The sequence below is a fragment of the Astatotilapia calliptera genome, chromosome 15, assembly GCF_900246225.1.
Source record: "Astatotilapia calliptera chromosome 15, fAstCal1.2, whole genome shotgun sequence".
In the NCBI taxonomy this organism is placed as follows: Eukaryota; Metazoa; Chordata; class Actinopteri; order Cichliformes; family Cichlidae; genus Astatotilapia; species Astatotilapia calliptera.
The window spans coordinates 9,278,275-9,301,190 of record NC_039316.1 but is presented as its reverse complement, the minus strand read 5'-3'; the positions used below and the strand labels follow the sequence as shown (position 1 = coordinate 9,301,190).

At 39.8% G+C, this 22,916-nt stretch overlaps 1 protein-coding gene across 3 annotated transcripts in view; it reads left to right on the top strand.

Annotated features, from left to right (window-relative positions):
* mettl24 (methyltransferase like 24) overlaps nt 1-22,916 on the top strand; it is a 42,706-nt gene that overhangs the window by 11,075 nt on the left and 8,715 nt on the right. For 2 of the 3 annotated variants that reach the window (XM_026194322.1, XM_026194324.1), the window contains 2 exons: nt 11,289-11,387; nt 17,447-17,580. In XM_026194322.1, the coding sequence (XP_026050107.1) occupies nt 11,289-11,387; nt 17,447-17,580 (233 nt within the window). The remainder of the gene's footprint in view (nt 1-11,288; nt 11,388-17,446; nt 17,581-22,916) is intronic. The other variant, XM_026194323.1, reaches the window with a different exon arrangement.

The window sequence follows — 22,916 nt, the reverse complement described above, 5'->3', positions numbered from 1 at the left end:
ACAATTATACATGAATATCACAAAAAGGATTATCGTTAAAATTACAGCCCTGTGCAAAAGTCTTGAGCCACCCCATGTTCTATGTAAGAGAGAACATCAACTTTTTAGACACCAGTGAATCTCTTGTTGAAGTATAATCACATTTTTTACAGTGCTGTCAAGGAGTAAGAGGTAAAGTGGTCTCCCTGAGCAATACTTCTCCAGGCTTTCTGGAGGTCTCACAGGCTGTCTTTGGTCATTGGCTGCTTTTTCACTCATTTTCAGTCCAGTCCTTGTACCTGACCATTTTCGAGGAATTTTGTTTGCTCCTTAAGCCATTTTACATATATGAACCATTCAAGCACAAAAAGTGTTGTGTCTAGACATAACAGACAACTTGACAAAGAAAAAACTTTATTGCTTAAAAAGAGAATTCCTGTTGCAGAAACAAAATTTGTTCCTATGTCTTTAGTCGAATCCATGAAAGATGCCAAGGATAACACATTTTGACAAATATATTATTTTTGCTCCAACAAACTGATTCCCAAAGCATTATTATCCAAAAAAATCTTTAATATCTCAGCATTATGTGCAGTGTGTACTTAAAAAAAATTAGGAAACTGCACATGTGAAGGACACAAGAGTGTCAGACCTAAAAAACTAGAGAAGATGAAAAATATCTGAAAGTCCTGTCCTTTAAAAACAGGAAAAAAATCCAGCCTGTCCAACCTGAGAGAGGGTCTGAAAGATACATCAACTAAAGGTTCAGAAGTATCTACTCTTCTTCAAACACTAGATGGCTGTAAACAAGCCATTCGTAAAAAAGGGAAACAATTTCAACTTTCAGTATGACATTGATCCCAAACAAACTGCCACTCAAGTAAAACTATATTCAGGTAGAAAAACACACAATGGCAAACTATCAGTCATGAACTGCCCCCCTCAGAGCCCAAACCTCTATATTCTTGAAGAAATGAGGGATCAATTTGACTTAGAACAGAAAAAACGTTGGCTAACTTTCAAAGTCTGTTTTTGCCTCATATGCAACATTTCCATGTATGTTTGCACATGTTAATGTCAAAAAAATCTTTGTACCTATTTTGTATTTTAATAAGAAAGGATGACGAAATGAGGGGTAGCTCAAGATATCTGTATACTGCTATATGATATAGCCATCTTTTTTTTTTCATTTCTATACTGCAATTATTTACACAAAAGACACAAACGGACTAATAGATGAATAAAGGAAGAAAGAAAATGAGGAAGAGCCAAGAGTGGAAACTGCTGCCTCCATGTGTCTGTCTTAGTTTCCCTGTTTGTTTGTTTTTTGGGTTTTTTTTCCAACTCCATCTTCGGAAGAAAGTGTCATATGGTGCTCAGCATGCTCCCTCTGCTCTTCCCAACCAGACATCAAACATAAATCTCAGATCTAGGATATTGTCCAGGAAGATCGCCTCACATACACGCACACACACACAGACACGCACACAAAGAGATTGTAACTGCAAACAATGAGGCCCCATCTGTCTCCTGAGATGCTGGCCAAGAGGGCCCAATTCAAACACAACACAATCCAGACAGAAGACGGGGTATTTTCAGCAGTGTCACTCTGTTTTTTTTCTATTATGCGAAATAGCTATATATGAAATATTTCAGTCCATGGGAGCACCTATACCTGTGTTGAGTTTATGAATGCATGCATGAGCAAAATTACCATGATGTGACTGGAAGGCATTTCCAAGGCAACAGCCGGTTCCTATAGAAGTTAATAGCATGTGTCATGACAAGCCAAACGACTGCACAAACCACACACAGGTCTCAAATATGCACGCTTGTGTGTGTACATGAAATAGGGAGGACAGTGATCAGCTTCTGTTCTGACAAGAGCCGCTTCTTAACCCGGTGGATGTGCTGAGTGTTAACTGGAAACCACAATTGGCTGATAGGAATCTATCAAACCAAGTCAGACACCACTGCCTTTCCTTTCTCTAACAGCCGCTGTGGCTTTGAAAAAGATTGAGCTTTAATGGCAAAGCGACAAGCTCTTGTTGTGGAGTGCCTCGATTTCTCCTTTCCCATTCAGAGTTGCAAATATTGAGCTGAAAATGGTCAGCAATCGCAACCGAGTTCTTGATAGGTTTTCTAACATTGTTCCTCGACACTTAAAGGAAACTATCCTGTTCTTTTATGTCTTGGTGAACTGATGCTTTATATAACTAGTTAAGTTCAATTTCTGTTATTTATTCTCCTGCTATGTTACTCCTGAAATTCAAGGCTGCAAAGACTCATGGATCCAGCACAGTTTATTGAGTGTGCTTGTGATACACCTGCAAAAAAGGAAATGTAGCTCTTTGTTACCCAAAACACTTGGGTGCTGCTTGCAGATATGTTTCGGTTTAAACTAGACGGACACAAAATGCTGCTGCCATGCAATTGATGACAAAATGCAGAGTCAAAATGGACATGTGCCGGTGTTCGACCAGCTTTGGTCTACAGCACGGGGGCGGTTAATTCTGCTGCCAGCAGCAATATCTGTGATGTAACACATTGTGTTGCGCATGAATGCAAAACCTCAAAGTCAAGCAAAACAGTTTTCTGGGATCGACCGGGTGCATTGTATTCCAGTTAGAGCTTCTCTCTTTTTCACCCACATGATTCATACGTTACAGTCTCTCTTTTACAGTAAACGCATTCCAGATGTGGCTTCGTAGACTTCTGCAAATGAGAAACAGCGTAGATACAAAGACGATCTTCACGTTCCCTCCTCACCGTCTGTGCCTCAACCTCCAATTTCTTGCTTTCTCTTCGTCATTCATCCAAACGCTTTGCTTCAGCCCTCCTCCTCCTCGTGTATCCCTCCACTCCTCTGCAGCCTTCCACTGCCTTCGAGATGAAGGCTCAAGTCTTCTGAGATTACTGCCTTTATTAAAAAAGATCAGTGTAATCCTCCACTTTAATTCTGTTATACCCTCCCTGTCTCTCACTGTACGCTGTCAGTGAGCTGGGATTGGCCGATGAGCCGGGCCTGCCAGAGGAATAGAGATGACTGTATATGGTCTATATCCAAGTCTCACAATATCCCAGATTAGTCAGAATGATAGAGCTTAGTGAGGATCATTCTTTGAGATTATCCTCTATATACCATTCAGAACAGTCACGTCGTATTGAAAGACTATCAGTTCTGTAAATAGATGATTGATTTTGCTCTTAATATAATAATTTTGGCCGTCCATCTCCTCTAAATAACCCAAGTATACATGGATACCTATGGAATCCGACCATTACAATTAGCAGCAATGTACGTAAGACCGTAGGATCAGAATTCATTGTATCTCAAATTAAAATCAGCATGTGGGATCTACTAATGTACATATCTTACACTCTATACCAGAGGTGTGGACTCGAGTCACATGACTTGGACTCGAGTCAGACTCGAGTCATTAATTTTATGACTTTAGACTTGACTTGAAAAAATGTTCTAAGACTTGTGACTTGACTTGGACTTTTACACCAATGACTTGGGACTTGAATTGGACTTGAACCGGTTTACTTGAAAAGACTTGATATTTTACCCCAAATATAAAATTTAACATGCATATTATATAGAGATTGAAAATGTGACGTCATTCACGGGTAGAACCGCAAAGGATTCTGGGAACTCGTGGCAAGCGGTACTAGCGCACGCAGGCTTTCAATTGAAATCAGTTATACAGCGATAAAAAGAAACACAAAAATGTCAAGAAGCTGTTGTATTATTAACTGCAATAGCCGGTCGCATGACAGCCACGGGAAGCCGACGGGTAAAGAGATCGGTTGTTATCGGATTACCTCGTTGAAGAGAAATTGTTCGAGCCATGTTTCCGAAGTAACAAAGACGCGACGGATGGCCTGGATTGCAGCCATTCAAAGATCAAATATAACATCCCAGAACACTCCAGCTCACAGGTTAGTCTGCTCCAAGCATTTACACGAAGGTCAGTGTTTTTTAGTAGTTAATATGTCATTTTCATAACATAATTGGTGATATAGGTTACAAGCAAGTCTGGCGCTGAACAGAAATTGTCGCGCTATGCTCCTTTATTTATTGTGCATAAATAGTGAATTGTCCTGACACAATATTGCGTTTCGCTTCTGTTATTATGGTACATTGACAAAAACATATACTTTTATTCACAGGATAAAACAGGTTTTTTGTATCACTAATTGCCCAGTACGATTACAGCATACAATATTGTTGTCACTGCTACATTTCTGTGATGGGTACCAGAAATTATTTCCACTACTAATTAATTACCATTGAGCTCAAAGGTCCTATTAATAAACGGTTAATGAATGTGTATTTATGACGACGATTTGTGAGACTGGTAAACTTATGATACGTACGATGGTCTTTCGTTCTACACGGTGCATTTCAAGGTCCTGTACCCATCCGTCGGTAAACTGTACCTGGGCTTGTTGCAGTGACCTGAAGTTACTAAACTTCATGAGTGTATGCACTCACTCCAAGAACCGTATGATTATAAATATGCATATAAATATGCTACGATGAGATAGCTGACTTCATCTAACTAGCAAATGTTGTCCAGGCTACGTTGGTGATACAGTTTTTTTTAATGTGTATGATATTTTTGTCATGCGATTTTAAAGCTGGTCCTACAAGCGCATCCAAGAATAACATGCAGCTTATCTCAGAACTGTCGGTGAAAATTATTCTTGGAGCTAAGTTTAATTGAGCTGCATTTTAAAGAGGTGCAATTTCACAATTTGTGTATATTTTCTAAGTTCACTATTTTGTCATGTGTTGAGAAAAACACAGATTTAAAAATTACATGGTCTAATATTTACATTTAGCATAACTGCAACATTATTTTTTCGTTGTGTGTTTTTTTTTTTTTAAAGACTCGAAAGGACTTGAAATTCAAAGTTTCAGACTTGTGACTTGACTCGGACTTTTACACCAGTGACTTGAGACTCGACTCTGACTTGCCTGACATTACTTGAGACTTGACTTGAGACTTGAGGATAAAGACTTGAGACTTACTTGAGACTTGCAAAACAATGACTTGGTCCCACCTCTGCTCTATACCAGCTTAACCGAGACAAGTGCAGGCCTCGGTTATGTCAGTTAAGCTCAGTGTTCATTATTGAACAATAAGAAAGAGATTGTGTATAAATAGAGTCTATGGGAAAGTTCCATGGTGAAAACAGTTGACTAAAGAGAACATAAGGGGTCATTTTGCAAACCCCCCCCAAAAAAACATCTTGATGATCAGCAAGAAAATAGTCTATGAACTGATGAGATAAAAGTTAAACTCTTTGAATCTGGCGTAAAAACGAAAAGTGAGTATACCATTATGAGGTTTAGCCTTTTTTCACATAGGGCCAGGTATGGTTGGATAAGTTTTCATCATCAAAAACTATATTTACTTGGGTTTGTCTTTGCGTAAAATTAACATTTGCTTTATTAACTAAAACATGTAAGTGTCACAAATGTCCAAAAAAAACCAAAACCCTAAGAAATCTGGAAGGGGAAACTATTTTTCACTCTCAGAAATGTCCCCATCTGCCACTGAAGTCATGTGTGTACTATGTAGATTTGTTTGTCTTTAGTAACAGGCTTCATAGTAGTTACAGATTTTAATTTAAAAGAAATCAAGCTTCGTCGTGTGATAAATGTTGCATTGCACCAGTGTTTACAACACCATTAAAAATCAGAATCTTTCTGCATTTTCCCTGAACCACATTAACACAACCCTGTGGGACATAAATCTCTGATATGATCTCACACCTGGGTTCACCACCCACTCAGAAACAGAGGGAGGTTAATGTGAATCAGCCACCAGCTGTTTCATTAAACCGCAGATTCTCTGTCTGCCCACTTGCCCGTTTCACGTCTTGACCTTCGCTTGCCATTGGATACTGTTGGGTTTCCGTCCAAGCTGTCAGAAAAATACACCTCGTCAAAGACCATTTTTTGAACTTTAGGACAGTTCATGGTGTTAAAAAACAGTCCACATGCTGTTGAACTAAAAGCTTTGACCTCCTAACTGTACAGCCTGGTGATATTTTTCTGAAGTGTCTGGACTCTGATGAGAGCAATAGCTTAAAATGAGCAGCAGGCCTGACACTCAGCCACCCTGGCACTCTACCAGTGGATAGGAGTGACTTGGCAGCATTCACTCTGACACCTTATGTTTTCGAAATAGGCAGACCCAACCCACCTGTGGCTTGGTCCTGCATGACATTTGATACACTAATGAGAATTTGTTTATCCAAGCGGTGATTGTGCCGTGTCCTCTCAGACACTCTGCCCACACTGTCAGCGATCGCTACATACACAGACTTAATTCATTCTTGTTGTAAAGGCAATTAAAAAAAAAAAAAAAGTGTAACTCATCCTTTTTTTCTCATTTTTCCACAATTTGTGTGTTTGTTGTCAGCTCCACCCAATGTTATTTACCTCCCACCTCTCCATTCTTTTTTACCGCCTTCATTGTTCTGGCAGACAGTCCTCTCTTGCTTTATCCAGTCATCTCTTGTTCACCCATCCATCCTGTTCTCCCCAAGGGATTATTCATGCTTGGCCTGGCTGCTCACACCTCTCTCCCAGGCTGAGAGGCACCGATCCAATAACACACCCAGCTCCCAGGCTGTGGAGAAGGGCAAATTCCATCTTTGTTTGATTTTTTTTTTTTTTTTTTTTTTTTTTTTTGGTGGATGGGGGGTTAACGCAAGAAGAAGGAAATACAAAAACCCCTCAAATCTTTATTTCATGGAAAGTGTAAACATTAACTGTAGTTTGTGCAGATATTTGAGCACCTCATAATAAAAGCTGCCAGTGATGGTGTTTCGGGTATGTCTCGGATCTGTTTCATTATTTGAGTGCATGACATTTTCATCCAGAATTTGCTGACATTTAAAGATATCCCGTCTTCCTGCTATCTGTGCCAATGACTGCCAAAAACCCTAAAGTAAAGTATTTCCCACCCACCTGGTTAGCAGCAGGCAAGGTGCTCTTTTAAATTAATGCTGCTCATTTTTTGCCAGAGAGCTCAGTCTTTACTTTATGTACTCAAATCATTTTGTTTCCATAGTCACTACTCCCGTGACCACAAACCCTTCCTGCAGCTTCTCTTCCATACCAGGGGTTTGGTTTTCCTACCTGCCAGGGAAAAGTAGAATTTTCTTGGAACATTTTCTGGGATTTTATGGTGATAAAAATAAAAATGTGTGTTCTGCATATATTTTTAGTTCTAACTTCAAAGATCAACAATACATATTAGTTTTTTTATACCTGCATGTTCATCTCCTGACAGCAGCTGAAGTTTAGCTAAATCTGATCTGATACTTCTGCTTGTCTCAGCATTTGTGCTTCAGCTTCATGCGGCTCGCCAGGCTTAAACTGAAGCACATATCAGCACTTCTTCCACCATTTCATTGGATTTTTAATTGAAGTGATACTTCAACTTAACTGAGCTCTCACACCGAAATCGGCAAGCAGTCTCCTTCATCATTTTTATTTAATGTCTTAAATGCTTCTTGATTTTAATTTCAGCTGCCACATACTTTGAAATATTTTGTGAGAAATCTTTTTTTTTTCTTTAAATTCAGACTTTCCGCAGCAAGCCTCTGGAAAGCTTTACAGTTCCTGTTGTCATTCCACTGACAAAGTTTGGCTGACACACTTGAACTGACACTAATTTCTCTCAGCTCCTCCACTCTAACTCACCCTTCAACCTTAATTCATCACTTACACTTACGCAGACATTTCCACTCGTTTCAGTGCTCGAGGGTAAAACTGAATCTTTAAGTGTTTTCAGCACTTCCAATTCACCTGATGCTTCAACCTCACTCAGTTCACACACTTAATCGGACGCTGTAATTGTATTTCGGCTGCTGCTTTCCTCAATAGACATGCTTTTCTTGTTATAATGTTTCATGTACATTTTTTTTTTTTCAGATTAACGAACCCCCTATTTAATTCATTTCCACTGACCATGTCATCTATGTAAAGGCAACAACCTTAAAATCTCTTGCTGAGGACAGAATTATGTCTAATTTCACAGGACTAAGGCTGCATCGCTGATGAGTGATGTTCTCTCTGTCTACCTTAGGTGCTGATGACTTGTTGTTGCTTGACTGAACACATAGTTTAGCACTAATCGCATCACTGCTCAGCAATAATCACCAGTTGGAAAAAAAAATCCTGATAGGTATGCACAGTGTAGAACCTGCACAAACCCATAGTCTCTATTTTGCACTTTAAGCCTATTGATTAAAGATTGAATTTATTTTAATTTCCCATTAAGGCAAAAATCATTTTAACTTCTGAGGGAAGTATAAACACACTAGATTTAAACTTGCACTGTACAAGTCAGGCTGGCTATTCCAGTCCAGCACTGCCATAAAGTCTCAAAGTAGCCATAAAATCTTTGACAGACACCTCCTCCCTTGGCAAATGCTTCCAAATATTTCCATTTCTTCTCTGCTGTAAAGTGCTGGATCACTCGTGCTTGTGTGAGCACTTTGGAACCTCCCATTGTCCTTTTCCTCTTCCATTTCTATTCAACCGCAGCTTACAGCACATACTGCAACCTCCCAGAGACTTCATTGTCCCAGATATCTGCCCTCTGATCAGTACCCTAGTCCCAACCTGTACCAGGGTGATGTATGGGGCCTGACAGCTGAGTTGTTCAGGGAGGACTGGGTAAGGAGATGAAAAGGGCAGCTCACAGACAGAGAGCTCTGGGAGTCCCCGGGATGCAGAAAGGTAGATGTTATTTGTACACGTGTAAATGTACTTCAAATGCCGTCTTTCTGTCTCTGTAAAACCCTCCTGGCTTCAATACTGCAGTTTAGGAACAATGTTGATTAGAAGTGGCATTTTATTTTCTTCTTTTTGTCAGGGGCTGTTTGTCAGACTGGGGGCTTTGCCAGAGAGATTTTTTTTTATGGCCTGAGTTAAAATTATATGGTGGAATCTAAACAACAAATACTCCACGAGTTAAAAATCAAAAGACAGACAGCCCAATGATTGTTAACACTCATAGCATCTGATATTAAATAAACACAAAATCTGTGCAGCCCTGCTGTACATTAATGATGATGGTTTATGCTTAAATAGCTTTAAATTTATTGAATTGAGCTCTTTTTGTTGAGAAGCTGCATATTTCCACTGGAGATGTTTTGTCCAGAAGTAAATATATGACTATACCAATTAACCAGTTTATGTTCAAGACACTTCAGACATATGCTTTACCATGGGTTTAATGCCAATATGACTATTTACCTTGACTCTTCGAATCTTCAACCCATCACTCATAGCTGCCACTATAGCACTCAAATTATCTCATAATGCGCAAGCATATTTGTCAGATAATGATCTCTTCTGTGCTTGATACACATACAGATTTTAAAAACAAAACCTGTTCTGTTTTCAGTGTCTGTTATCGCATTTTTCTTTATATAAACATGTATTAGAGATGGACATTTTCAGCATTAATACTCAGGATGTAGGATGTGGCATTTCATAAATGCTTAACTTGTACTAATGAGCCATTACACACATACATCACCAGCCTGAATCTTTAATACTAATGCGGATGGATTCATGCTTTCATGATGTTTACACCAATTTCTGATCCAAATACTGCATCAGATATTGAGACTCGTGCAGGCAGCATTTTTCTAATCTTTTTTTGTGCAATTTTGGAAAGGAAACGCAAACTTTAGCCGTAGCTTCCTGTTCTTAGCTGATAGAAGTGTGACCCAGTGTGGTCTTCTGCTACAGTAGCCAGTCGCCTTCAAGGTTTGATGTCATGTGCACTGTTTGTAACGAGTGGTCACTACTACTTTCTTAACAGCTCGAAGGAGTCTGGCTGTTCACCTCTGACCTCTGGCCTTAACAAAGTGGCCGGTGAGTGTCTGTGGGTCCTGAGTGCCTTTTTAACTACGAAGCTGAGGTCAGTGATAGAGACCAGCAGAAAGCAGAAGTAAACAATCAATGGGGACGCAGGATGTTAGAAGAAAGAAAAAACAGGCAATGAAAAGAGCAACAGGATATTAGAAGACCAAGAAAGACAAAAGAAAACAGAAGCCATGATATAAAAGGAAGCAGAGAAAAGAACGGATGGGTTGAGGCAAGGCAAGCATTCGGATGTTTTGACACTCTGTAAATCGATTGAAGGCTTGATGCCAAACACTGAAAAGTGTCGTGTGGATCAAGCTCTGCAGCCATTAAAGCAAAAGCAGATTTTTTGTGTGTTGGCAGGTCCAGGATCTGCCTCAGTGGAGAAGAAAATAACACATATGGTGTTGTCAGATAACATATTAGCAGAGTGGTGTGGGGTTACGTACAGACCTGTAAAAAGTCAAGCAAAGTGTGCACTGTATAGACTCAAGTATATATATTTTTTAAATATATGTATAAGCTCTAGTGTGTGTACATGTGCAATGAAGATTAAAAGAAGGATCAGTTAGTGAAAGTGTCAAATGTCTTAGTTATAGTCCTCTGTGTTGAGGCCACGTTAACCATGAGAGAACCATGCCACACGTGTCCACAGCAACAAACCTAAACACGATCTTGTCAGTAAAGACAGCATAATCTAATTTGCACAGCTATGGGAAATTATGAAATAAACTGCAGTGCCCATACACAGGAGCGCCCTAGGCAGGGACGTGCACTCTCATCAAACCACAGCAGATAATTTGTTCCAGGGCTGCTAATGAACACTTGGCTGTGGTGTTTGACCCAAGAAATGATTGTACAAGCAACGAATACATCATCACAGAGCCGTCTCTGTCGCCCTCTGTACTGCATACTCTTTAACCCTCCTCTAATCACAAACAGGCGCATTCCTGTAGCATGGAAGCAGGCTTTAAAGCAAGGTTCTGCCACGTTTCAGGAATGCAGCACAGAGCTAAAGCTGCTAAAGCCCCCTGATGAAGGGGTCTAAGATCTTATTCTTCCACTTTCAAACAAAGCTCAATCCATACCTTCCAGCAAAGCATACACGTGAGTAAATAGGCTAGCAGTCCCCATTTTACTAAAATAACAACAGAAATGAACTTTAGCTGTTTGTCGCTAACACGTGTGTGTGGGGGAAATTTTCCTCAGAGCACACTGTGACCTAGTTCTATCAGTGGCTATACACAAGAGGGTTATAATACCTGAAAGAATAAAGCTCCCTTTATTGTTGTCCTTGCACTGGATTTCTTGTGAGTGGCCTACTTTGATGTTAGTGAGTTGCTCATTTTCATATTATTTCCATTGTAACTGTTCATGTATATGCGTATGTTCCCCTATTCAGACTCCACGGTGGCATATAGACCTGGAGCCCTGGGCCAGTGAGAGTCAGTCACTGGAGGATGAAGCTAAAAGGTTCCTCAGCTACATCACAACTCAGCAAGTGAGATTTTTTTTTAAATTTCATTTGCTACCGAAATGTATTTTTGATTATTATTCATTTAAAATGCCAACATTAAAACCACTGACAGATTAAGTGTAAATGGACTGGTTCTTATACAGGGAGTGCAGAATTATTAGGCAAATGAGTATTTTGTCCACATCATCCTCTTCATGCATGTTGTCTTACTCCAAGCTGTATAGGCTCGAAAGCCTACTACCAATTAAGCATATTAGGTGATGTGCATCTCTGTAATGAGAAGGGGTGTGGTCTAATGACATCAACACCCTCTATCAGGTGTGCATAATTATTAGGCAACGTCCTTTCCTTTGGCAAAATGGGTCAAAAGAAGGACTTGACAGGCTCAGAAAAGTCAAAAATAGTGAGATATCTTGCAGAGGGATGCAGCAGTCTCAAAATTGCAAAGCTTCTGAAGCGTGATCATCGAACAATCAAGCGTTTCATTCAAAATAGTCAACAGGGTCGCAAGAAGCGTGTGGAAAAACCAAGGTGCAAAATAACTGCCCATGAACTGAGAAAAGTCAAGCGTGCAGCTGCCAAGATGCCACTTGCCACCAGTTTGGCCATATTTCAGAGCTGCAACATCACTGGAGTGCCCAAAAGCACAAGGTGTGCAATACTCAGAGACATGGCCAAGGTAAGAAAGGCTGAAAGAGGACCACCACTGAACAAGACACACAAGCTGAAACGTCAAGACTGGGCCAAGAAATATCTCAAGACTGGTTTTTCTAAGGTTTTATGGACTGATGAAATGAGAGTGAGTCTTGATGGGCCAGATGGATGGGCCCGTGGCTGGATTGGTAAAGGGCAGAGAGCTCCAGTCCGACTCAGACGCCAGCAAGGTGGAGGTGGAGTACTGGTTTGGGCTGGTATCATCAAAGATGAGCTTGTGGGGCCTTTTCGGGTTGAGGATGGAGTCAAGCTCAACTCCCAGTCCTACTGCCAGTTTCTGGAAGACACCTTTAAGCAGTGGTACACGAAGAAGTCTGCATCCTTCAAGAAAAACATGATTTTCATGCAGGACAATGCTCCATCACACGCATCCAAGTACTCCACAGCGTGGCTGGCAAGAAAGGGTATAAAAGAAGAAAAACTAATGACATGGCCTCCTTGTTCACCTGATCTGAACCCCATTGAGAACCTGTGGTCCATCATCAAATGTGAGATTTACAAGGAGGGAAAACAGTACACCTCTCTGAACAGTGTCTGGGAGGCTGTGGTTGCTGCTGCACGCAATGTTGATGGTGAACAGATCAAAACACTGACAGAATCCATGGATGGCAGGCTTTTGAGTGTCCTTGCAAAGAAAGGTGGCTATATTGGTCGCTGATTTGTTTTTGTTTTGTTTTTGAATGTCAGAAATGTATATTTGTGAATGTGGAGATGTTATATTGGTGTCACTGGTAAAAATAAATAATTGAAATGGGTATATATTTGTTTTTTGTTAAGTTGCCTAATAATTATGCACAGTAATAGTCACCTGCACACACAGATATCCCCCTAAAATAGCTAAAACTAAAACCAAACTAAAAACTACTTCCAAAAACTCATCATTTGATATTAATGAGTTTTTTGGGTTCATTGAGAACATGGTTGTTGTTCAATAATAAAATTATTCCTCAGAAATACAACTTGACTAATAATTCTGCACTCCCTATATAGTGCTTTACTACTCTACCTGAGCACTCAAAGCACTTTATACACCATTCACACTCATTCTCACAAGCTGTTTTCTATGCTGTTTCTATATAAGTGCTTTTTATTTAACATTCACACACATGCATACACTGATGGATGCGTTGGAGAGCAACTTGGGGTTAGTATCTTGCCCGGGGATATTTGGCATGCTTACTGGAGCAGCCAGGGATCAAACCACCAACCTTCTGATTAGTAGGTAACCTGATCGACCCCCTGTTGGTTCTTTTTGTTTTTATGAATATTTTCTAATATAATTTTTTTAATTGAGGTCTAGGTCTGTTTTCTGAGCTCATTAAAAGCACTTTTAATATTATTTTTAGATATCTGGTCATGACAGGACAGCCATAATGCAAACATGTGATTTTTAATAGACTATGATGCATATTGATCGTTTAACTCTTAAGGGAAATATTTAAATCGAGAATAAGTACTTTTACTTCTGATGCTTTATAGCTTGCCTACACCTTCCTGATGTCCACTATTAAAGCCCTATTCAATTATTACTGTGACATAATGTGCTTTATATTTACTATTTATTTCTTATTTGCGATATTGGCTGTGCTTAATGATGCAGTGCAAGCACCATCGATTGGGGGATTAATCATCTTTAACTCTTAATCACATTTTCTGTCCTCAAAGCAAAAATTAACCTGACACTGAATGCAAATCTAAGACTAGAGTTTGAGGCAAAAATAAATAAAGTAGTTAAGCCATGAGACACATACCTTTGGCTGCTTTTTTAAAAAAAAATAAGACTGCATCTCTTAGCCCATGATTGAGCTGCACTGGCATCTCTTTCACATTCAGCATAGCCAAAACATTTTTCTTGCCCTGACAGTAAGCAACTAATTCATTACTCTATTGATTACTATACAGATGGAGCTCACAGCCCCTCTATTCAGATCTAATCAATGAGTTGTTGTGGTTTGCTCCTTGGACTGCATCAGTATTAATTACTACAAATCAATGAAGATGTTTTGCATCATAATAATAAGAAGAAGGAAAAAAGGAAAAATATAAAAAGGAACTGAGAAAGGTTGGAATTCTGGTTGGAAGGTTGGAAAATCTTTGTCTCTACGATGGAGGCATTCTTTGAACTCATGTAGTTTGTGTGTGCGTGTGTGTGCGTGTGTGTGCGTGTGTGTGTTTTTCTATTGCAGTAAATTGGCTTGGAGACAAATCAACATCTTATCTTTATCCCTCACACAACATAGCCAGAGCACAGAGTACCAATCTCCAAATGACTAAGCATCACTCAGTCTGTCTTTCACAAAGCAGAAATTTAGTTCATTATGAATTAGTGCTGGGATGTGCGTGTGTGTGTGTTTAGGTACTTTTGGATTTTTGTGCGTGAGGAAGGAAGGGACAAGGACAGGAACAGAGAGAAAGAGATCTTGTGAGCATGTGTGTACAAGTGTGTGTTTGTGAGGAGCTGTGGAAGGGAACTGTCTGTCATTGACAGTGACAGGCGAGGGTGGAGGGAGCTGGTGTGGGGATAGCAGCATCCTCTGCTGTAATGCTGACTGACATAGTGCCTGGTGGAACTGTTACTAAGAGAGATGGCCTGCGACACAACTGTCCAATCAATACCAGTCAGCAGCTTTCACGTGTTCATGCACAGATAAGAGTAAGTCTATATAAAAATATTAATAATACTACTAATAATAGTGTGAAAGAATAAGGCAGCAGGAGCGTGGGATCAATTTCTGATTAGCTTATCAACAATAAGAATGAACTTCTCATTCACGCTCAGTGAATGTTCTCGGTTTTACAGCTCAGTATTCTTTGTAGCTTTGTTCAGCTCTCAGCAGCTCAATGCAACTGATATGTCTTTAGATGTGAAGTGGCAAAATAATCAAGAGTGATTTCGCATTTAATTTTCCACAGTGCATTGTATGCAGATAAACGCTTTCAACTCGAACGCATTAACGATGACGGACATTGTGGAGAATGTTCAATATGTAAGAATTGGTTTAAATAGAGAGCAACAAAGACACATCGGGCAACTTTTGTCCTTTGTCAGATGGTGACACTGCACTTCAGTGATTCAGTTGGTTCCTTCCTGCGTGACCTGTCACAGAATGATCTCATTAAAATGGGCGATTTATACAAAAGCCACAGTAAGAAATTACGCCTAAGAGGTTCTTTTGAAACTGTACAAATCCAGCTTGCCAAAAAAGGGAAGGCTGGCAATGTAAACACGGCTAATGAACAGTTTCAAATGTAAATTTCTTCTATTTTAGGAACAGTAAGTGGATTTATAAGAGGCTGGGACATAGTACATTTCTTCTTACACATTCGCTTGGCTGCAAAACGTCTGCCATCTGTGTCTTTTTACCTGAGTTAGGATCTAGAAAGTATTTCTTATTCACCATTGAATGTAAACCTACTAGTTATCAAAGTGCCATTTTGAAAATTTAGGCTGAGTGTTTTAAATGTGTTGTGTTTGGAAAGCAGACATTATAGCAAATGGGAGATTGATTAGGAAATAAAGAAAGCTGCGAAAGCAATTTGATTTTATCAATCAGGGGAGATAAAAGCTCATTTCAATACAGAGTTCTAAACACTCAGATTTCATTTTGCAGCCAGAAGATATGTAATGGTAATCAGCATACTTTCACATTAGGCTCTCTTTTTAGACTAGAAGTTTGTGGAAGCTGCTGTGCAAGGTGGATGCCTTTTATTGGGAATAATATAAGCTTTGGTCTCTTGCTCAAGGAGATTTTAGCTTTTTTAAAGACTGGTGAGAAATCCCCGGGCAACTTCTGATCACTAGGAAAAAATATGCACTCCCCGACTAGATGGTGAGTGGTTGCTGGCTGTTTGTTGGTGAAATTAGTCGCAAAGAGGATGCTAAAAACCTCCTTGTGGCTTTGTTTGCTAGCAAATTGCTGAAGTCACCTGTAGTTTGCATAGAAAATGCTAACTTGTCTGCCAACCACTCAATAAGCGGTTGCCAAAAGTGACGCAAACCGAAAATGCTTGCTTTGCTTTCAAATTAAGAGTTGCCCCTTGCTGCTGCAACTAAGACATTTAAAAGGGCGCAACTTTCACTTTTGAAGGCAAATATTCTCATCACAAAATGTTCTCTCTGCACACAGTTTCACTGCCACGGAGAGGGTAGTTTGCAGACAAATCAGCATCTTTATGTAAGAGTGGCAATCTGCTGGCAACCAAAGCAACTGCATGGAGGTTTTCAGTGCACCACTGTATACGTCATTGCAAATGATTTTACCTAGCAACTCTCTAGCTGTGATAAGATGCAGTAGCACAAACAAAGTGTAGCTGTGAACATGCTACTTTGGACTTGAATGGTGTAGTACAGTAAAGCCAGACATTTGATGTCTGAGCCAATATTGTTTCTTCCCTTGCAAAGTTAATCTCGGCATCAGACAGAATGTGGAGAAACCGCACAGCAAACATTTGAGCAGTAGCTCCTGCTCTGTACTGGTATATGCAGGTGTGTATACAGCATTTTTGCAAATGTTGGTCCTTGGAGTCTTGGTTGAAATTGATTATGAAAGCTGTATTTTTAAGGTTGAAAAATATAATCCACAACATTGTAGAACAATACACTGTTATTGTACAGTACTGAAAAAATATTTTTGTTAAAGATATGGCAGGATCCAAAGACTTTTATATGGAAGCAGCTAAAAGGATACTGTGTTTTAAATCCAACAAATTTTGTGGATTAAAGGGGGTAAAAGTACAATCTTAATCATAAATGAAGGATTTAAAGTCCTCGTTTTTAGTTTCTTTCTGCCAACCCAGTGACACTCGGCAGTGCATCAGCACCAGCTGTGCATCATGTCTGAGTCTGAGTTGTAGAACTCACCTAAAGAAATCAGGATATATCAGAGTGTCAACTATGCTGCCACATTTGACTCGTGTTTGCTTGAAATCCCTAGGACTCCATTTATTGTACAGAATGAAATCTCACTCGTTTGGTTGGAGTAATGCTGTCAAAGAGTAATGCGCTCTTACACATGAAATGCCCGCTTCTCAGAAGATTTATCTCACCACAACCCCCTGCCCAGTTAACGACTAGTTCACTTTCACATTCAGTGACCAGTGCAGTGAACAGACTTGGACATCAATATCCAAACAGCGCAGGTGGTCTTGAATGTCCAGCATACAGACACAGACACTTATTTTTGCTTTGCGAATCGAGTCGATGTGGTTCTGTTGCTCTGTCATTCATTTCTTGTTCCATTTATATTTGCAATACAGGACTCCCACTGTGTCAGATAACATGGCTGTCTTGACAATAAGTTCTGCTCCTTGTTCCTGGAAAAATGGCTGTTATTATGTCTTGCTTTGTGTTTACATTTATGTTTGTCCAGGTGTCATGTGCGTCACTTCGAGGCAAGAAAGCAGACCAGGAAGGGTCCATTGGGGCATGGGCTGTGTGCCTAGATCCCAATTATAAACTGATCCGCAGGATAGAGAGCAGACACTGCAGGGTGTACTCTTTTGGGTGAGTATTGTTTGTTAGACACTCACACATAATTTTGTTTTTGCTAAATGTGTGTTCCCCTAACAAGGAATTGTCCAATATATAGGGAATGGAGTCAACTGTAGTCGCTTACACGGAAACAAACAGTGACGGAATTATCTGCAGGTGACACAATTATTCAGAACATCTCGTTCTGAGACAGGCTGTGAGATATCTGCTGGTTATCAAAATTGCCACAGCTGTTAGTAAACTTTATAGTAAAGTAAAGTTTATTCTGTATCATAAAAATATATTCAATGTCTATTTTCACACACAATAAATGAAGTGCGTGTCTTTCTCCACCTTCCTTGTTAGCCTCATCTTTTCATGTCCTCGGCGACTAATTGTACACTGAGTATGATTTTATTTTGTCTTTATGTCTTTCTTCTTACATTGCTTTTGTCTTCGTGCAGTTCCATTTTCACTCTGCACATTTTCCTTTAATTTGTTGTCTTTTGTTAAACTTCAAACGTCATAACTATTCTACCTTTGGTTCCTTTAACTGGATTGGCATGTAACCTTGACTTCAGTCAGCCAGACCACCAAGGCGTTTGCCCCTCCTAAGCCCAGGCTGTCATTCACTCTTAGCTTTGTGCCATGGATCGGCTCAGTCTAAGTCTGCTCGGCCAATGCTGAGGTGCAGCAATGGTTGAAGGGATTTTTCTGCTGGGAGAGAAGGCTTATTAGTTTGACCGTTGAGAGACAGCACAGGTGTGCTGGCATCAAGGCAAGCGAGGCGCAGATAGGTGTGGGAGAGTGGCAGGAGGGGCGGGGAGGTCAAAAGGGTGTCAGAGGCCAAATAGACAGGAGAAAAAAACATCTGATATCCTCTGGCTGACTGCAACGGCACTCTGTGCAGACAAGCTACATGGACACGCACTAAAATTCAAATGAGTTTTATCAAACATCTCAGAGATTGATACAAACATTTTGATATTTGGCTTGAATATCGGCTTGGAAAATGTGACTCAGATCTAATTTTTCAAATCAATGAAAGCTACTTGGCGATCTCTTCCTATCTAACTGATCACTTAATACCTCTGGAATTAAATCAGTTTACACTACGTCAACTCAACTCTGTCGAATACAGTAAAAGCGAGTCCCAAAAAGACATTAAATTCTTTAAAAAAAATTAAACTTCCCGAGTAACAAAATAAATTTCCTAGAATCTCACGGAGAGAGTTAATCAAGTCAGCCTGCAAACTGCTCTCTGAAGTTCCTCCCCATGTCCCCTATCTGACCTACATTCATTACACACACACACACGCGCGCGCGTGCATACACGTACACATGCTCTCACACACACTTCTTGGTCATACTCTTGCCTCTTTGCCAGGTATGTTGAGCATCCTACTCTCAGGAGAGTTTCTCTGACTTGCAAAGCCCTCAACTGTAGTCAACTGCAGAAGATTAAAAGGGATTTAATAGAAAAGCCAAATGCTTTTAGTACGCCTCTGTATGTGCCTTTGAACTCAGCACATTATCTAGGTACACTTTCGTGTGTTTTGCTGAACGTGTGCAGCTGATACATCTCATTTGCATGATGTGCAACGAGCCGGGGATGGCTGTGCCTGGGAAGGATGAGCAGCTGTTCACTGATTGGTCTGTCACATGTTGGTGTATAGGGGGGGACGCAGGATGTTTTTCCACATGAAAGACCAATTATCCACCTTTTCCACTGCTGTAAAAACAGCCCACATTCTGCTCAAATTAAAGCAGGCTTTGTTTAAACTTGTATCCCTTGTCTTCCGTGTATTCTTCAGTATTTGTATAATTAGTCCATCTGCCTCCGGTGGAAAGAACTTGAGATCGAATATTGAGGTCCAGCATTTTTAATACGCTACATAAATAAAGTGACTTGACTTTTAACATAAATGTGGGCATGTGAGATGCTGCTAGTGGATAACAGCATTAATGCCTGCAGTATAGCTAGTAGCAACGGTGGCTCTGGCTTCTCATGCTTTGTTTCCTTTAGCTCCCCTTCTGGGCAAAATTAAGAAAATATGATAATCAGCCATCTCATCACCATTACCTATTGTTCTTCCCAGAGTAAAGGCTGTTTGGTGATTTTTAGGAAGTTAACCAAGCATTATTCTATGAGTGATGGCTTTAGTATGAACTAAATGAGTGTAACAAAACCCCCACAACCAGTTAATAACCATAGGTTTTATATAGAAGCTGGACGAAGATAGATGTGAAGCCAAGCCCTGCAACAGACTGGCAACCTGACAGGGTTCTAAGAGACAGTGCTAAGAAATTCAGTGCTAAATATATACACAACACATATACTCTTATTTCACTCATCAAAACTGTAGCACAGGCTTATTAAAAAAGGCCAATTGAGATTTCCAAATCAGTGTATTTGCAGATGTCTATTAGACATTTCTTCCTGTGTTGGCAGCAACCCATCAGTCACAATAACCTGATAATAATCTAAATTTAAAAAAAAAACAAGCTTAACATGAACAGTGTTGCGAAAAATGGTTAAATTAGCCTGTAAGGACCTTTTTTAATGAGGCTGTCAAGATGTTTACTTCTGATTAAGAGGATTTCTGCTGTAAAGTTTAAACATTAGTCAAGTGACCACTGGACAAACTGTAAGTTTTGGGTTTTTACTGTTTTTAATGACATCAGCGATCAGTAATCCATTAGTGTGACAGTGAGCCTGAAACCATAACCATAACCTTGAAATTGAAGCAGCAACAGCAGTGTTAATTTAATTATTTACACCTGTCATTTTCCTGCGAGATGCTGAAAAGTTTGTCGTTAAAATTTGTCGTTGACTACACCTCCACATTTTCTATTTCGCAGGTAAAACTTTGGAGGGGCAACATTCAAGTTCACAGATAATATTGAAAATGTTTGCTCAGATCATACTGTCTCATTTTTAGTCAACATTCAAGGAGACAGAACTGTGAAGTCATGTTGGATTTGCACATGAAGGGCAGAAAAGATTTCTGCTCTATGAAACTGGTCTAAACTTGACAAGTTACCTGTAGAATGAATGACACAACTTTAGAGCATCAACACAGGCTAATGGACATGAGGGTGAAAAAAACCCCAACAAACAAACAAAAAAACCTTTTCACATTTAAAGGACATGTTTATTCATGTCCTTTGGAGACAAATATTGTCATAAAATTGGGTTTTGTTCCTTAACTCTGAGTTTTTCTATTAGTATTTGGACTGCAATGGGTTTTATTCCTCTTATTGCTTTATTTCTAGTCCATTAGGATTCCTGTGTTTATGGTGTTTTGTAGTTTTACTATTTTCATGTCGTTATCTTCTTGATTATATTTTCAGTTTGGCCTTTAGGTTTCCTAGTAACTCTAAATTGACTGGTATAGAGCCCCTTTCTTCTCTACGTGGACCCTCAAAGAAACAATACACATCTTGTTTCTTTGCCTAAGTGAAATCAATATAACAATCAGACCCTGATGAATATGTCACAAGTAGAGCTGGGCGATAGAACGATAACGATATGTATCGCGATATAACTTTTACTCGATAGAGAAATTAAGCTATCGCGATAGACCTCGTCGCTCTTGTCCTCAAAAAAAAAAAAAAGTCAGCCAATCCAAATTAAGTAACGCAGAGCCGAACCAATCACAGCCGCAGCGTCACGTCGCGTGACTTGTTACGTACAGCACAAGTGCCAAGCCGCACGTGTGTTTGTTTGGGAAGCAGCCAGCGGGTAATGGAGCCAGCTCGTAATGGAGGAAATGAGTGGTTCCAATGGCGGAGAGATTGTCGAACGGAAGAGCCATAGAAGTTCCGTAGTGTGAAGGTATTTCGGCTATTTCAAGTCTGACAAAAAACAGAGTAGCGTGCACTGTAAATTGTGCCGAAAGCAAGTCTGGAAATACAATAAACTGGTGCATGCGCTACGTCCACACGTACCCGGGTATTTTTGAAAACGCAGATTTTTCTATGCGTTTGCACCTTTCGTCCACACGTAAACGGCGTTTTTGGTCACTGAAAACGAAGATTTTTAAAAACTCCGTTTTTGCATTTACGTGTGGACTAGAAAAACGGAGAAAACGCAGCGTCAAAGGTGTGCACATTTTTTGACGTCACACTGTGCGCCACGTTATTGTTTCGGTGAAATGAATTTCTACAATACTGTTACTGTTAATTCTCTCTGCAGTGTTTAAATGCTTACATATACACAGTTACTGTCCGTCCACACATACGACTCGGTTCTGCTTCTATGCCCCAGCTTTGTTTACTTTTTCCCACCGAGGCTTCTAGACTTCTGATTGGCCAACATTTCTGCACGGTTAGGAATCTAGCGCCACCTGCTGCTTTGGCATGTTCATAGCAGCGTTTTCCTTCATTTCTGCCTTTATGTGTGGACGGGATTATTTTTTAAAACGAAAACGGAAAATCTCAGTTTTCAAAAATACCCGTGTACGTGTGGACGTGGCCTCAGTCTCTGACTGGAAGCGCTAATTCGTCATTCGGCTTTTGTCAGACTAAAGTAACTGTTAAAACTGTTTGAAAAGCTCAGCTATACAACAAGGAGAGATCGAGAATTTCCTTTTAGTTCTCAGTTTATTTGATATTGACAAAAGTTAGTCAGTTTTGTCTGTTCTTCTGTAAAACAAACTAAGATTTATTTTTAGAATTAATATTTTGTTTCTAAGTGGAATTGACAATTTAGTCTGTTTTGTTTGTTCGTTCTATTTTGAAACTTAAACGCTTTAGCGGCTGCCTTTTGTGTAGTTTGCAATATTTGCCTTTATTTATCTGAAAAAGTCTCATGTTCCTTAAGTACATCTACCCTGTTGAACTTATTATGGGAAATAAATATTTAAATAAAAACAAGCTGCTGATTATTTCACATTTTACTTGTGAGCAACGGCACATTTAAATCTTACAAATATAGTTATTTGGCTTATATCGTGATAGATATCGTTATCGCCTGAAATGGAAAAAAAAATATCGTGATATGAAAAAATCTCATATCGCCCAGCTCTAGTCACAAGTAACTCGGGGTTCAGTATCTTGTCCGAAGATAGTGGAGCCAGGGGTCGAACTGCTATACCTGTGCCTGAGGCAAAGCCACGCCAGTGGTTATGGTTTTCTGCCACCAATTCCCTTGTATCTTGTCCAAGTGTGAAATTTAAAGTGAGAGACAGACAGTGACAGAGGCCAGAATGAGAAAAAACTGGCACAAACTGGGACAGTTTCTCGACCCACCAAGGGTTTGTTAATCAGCCCCAGACTTCACCACACCCAGACAGGCTGCTGACATAATGGGTCAGGTGGATTCATAGCTCTTTATTACATTTACAATCCTCTGGGAGTTTGTGACC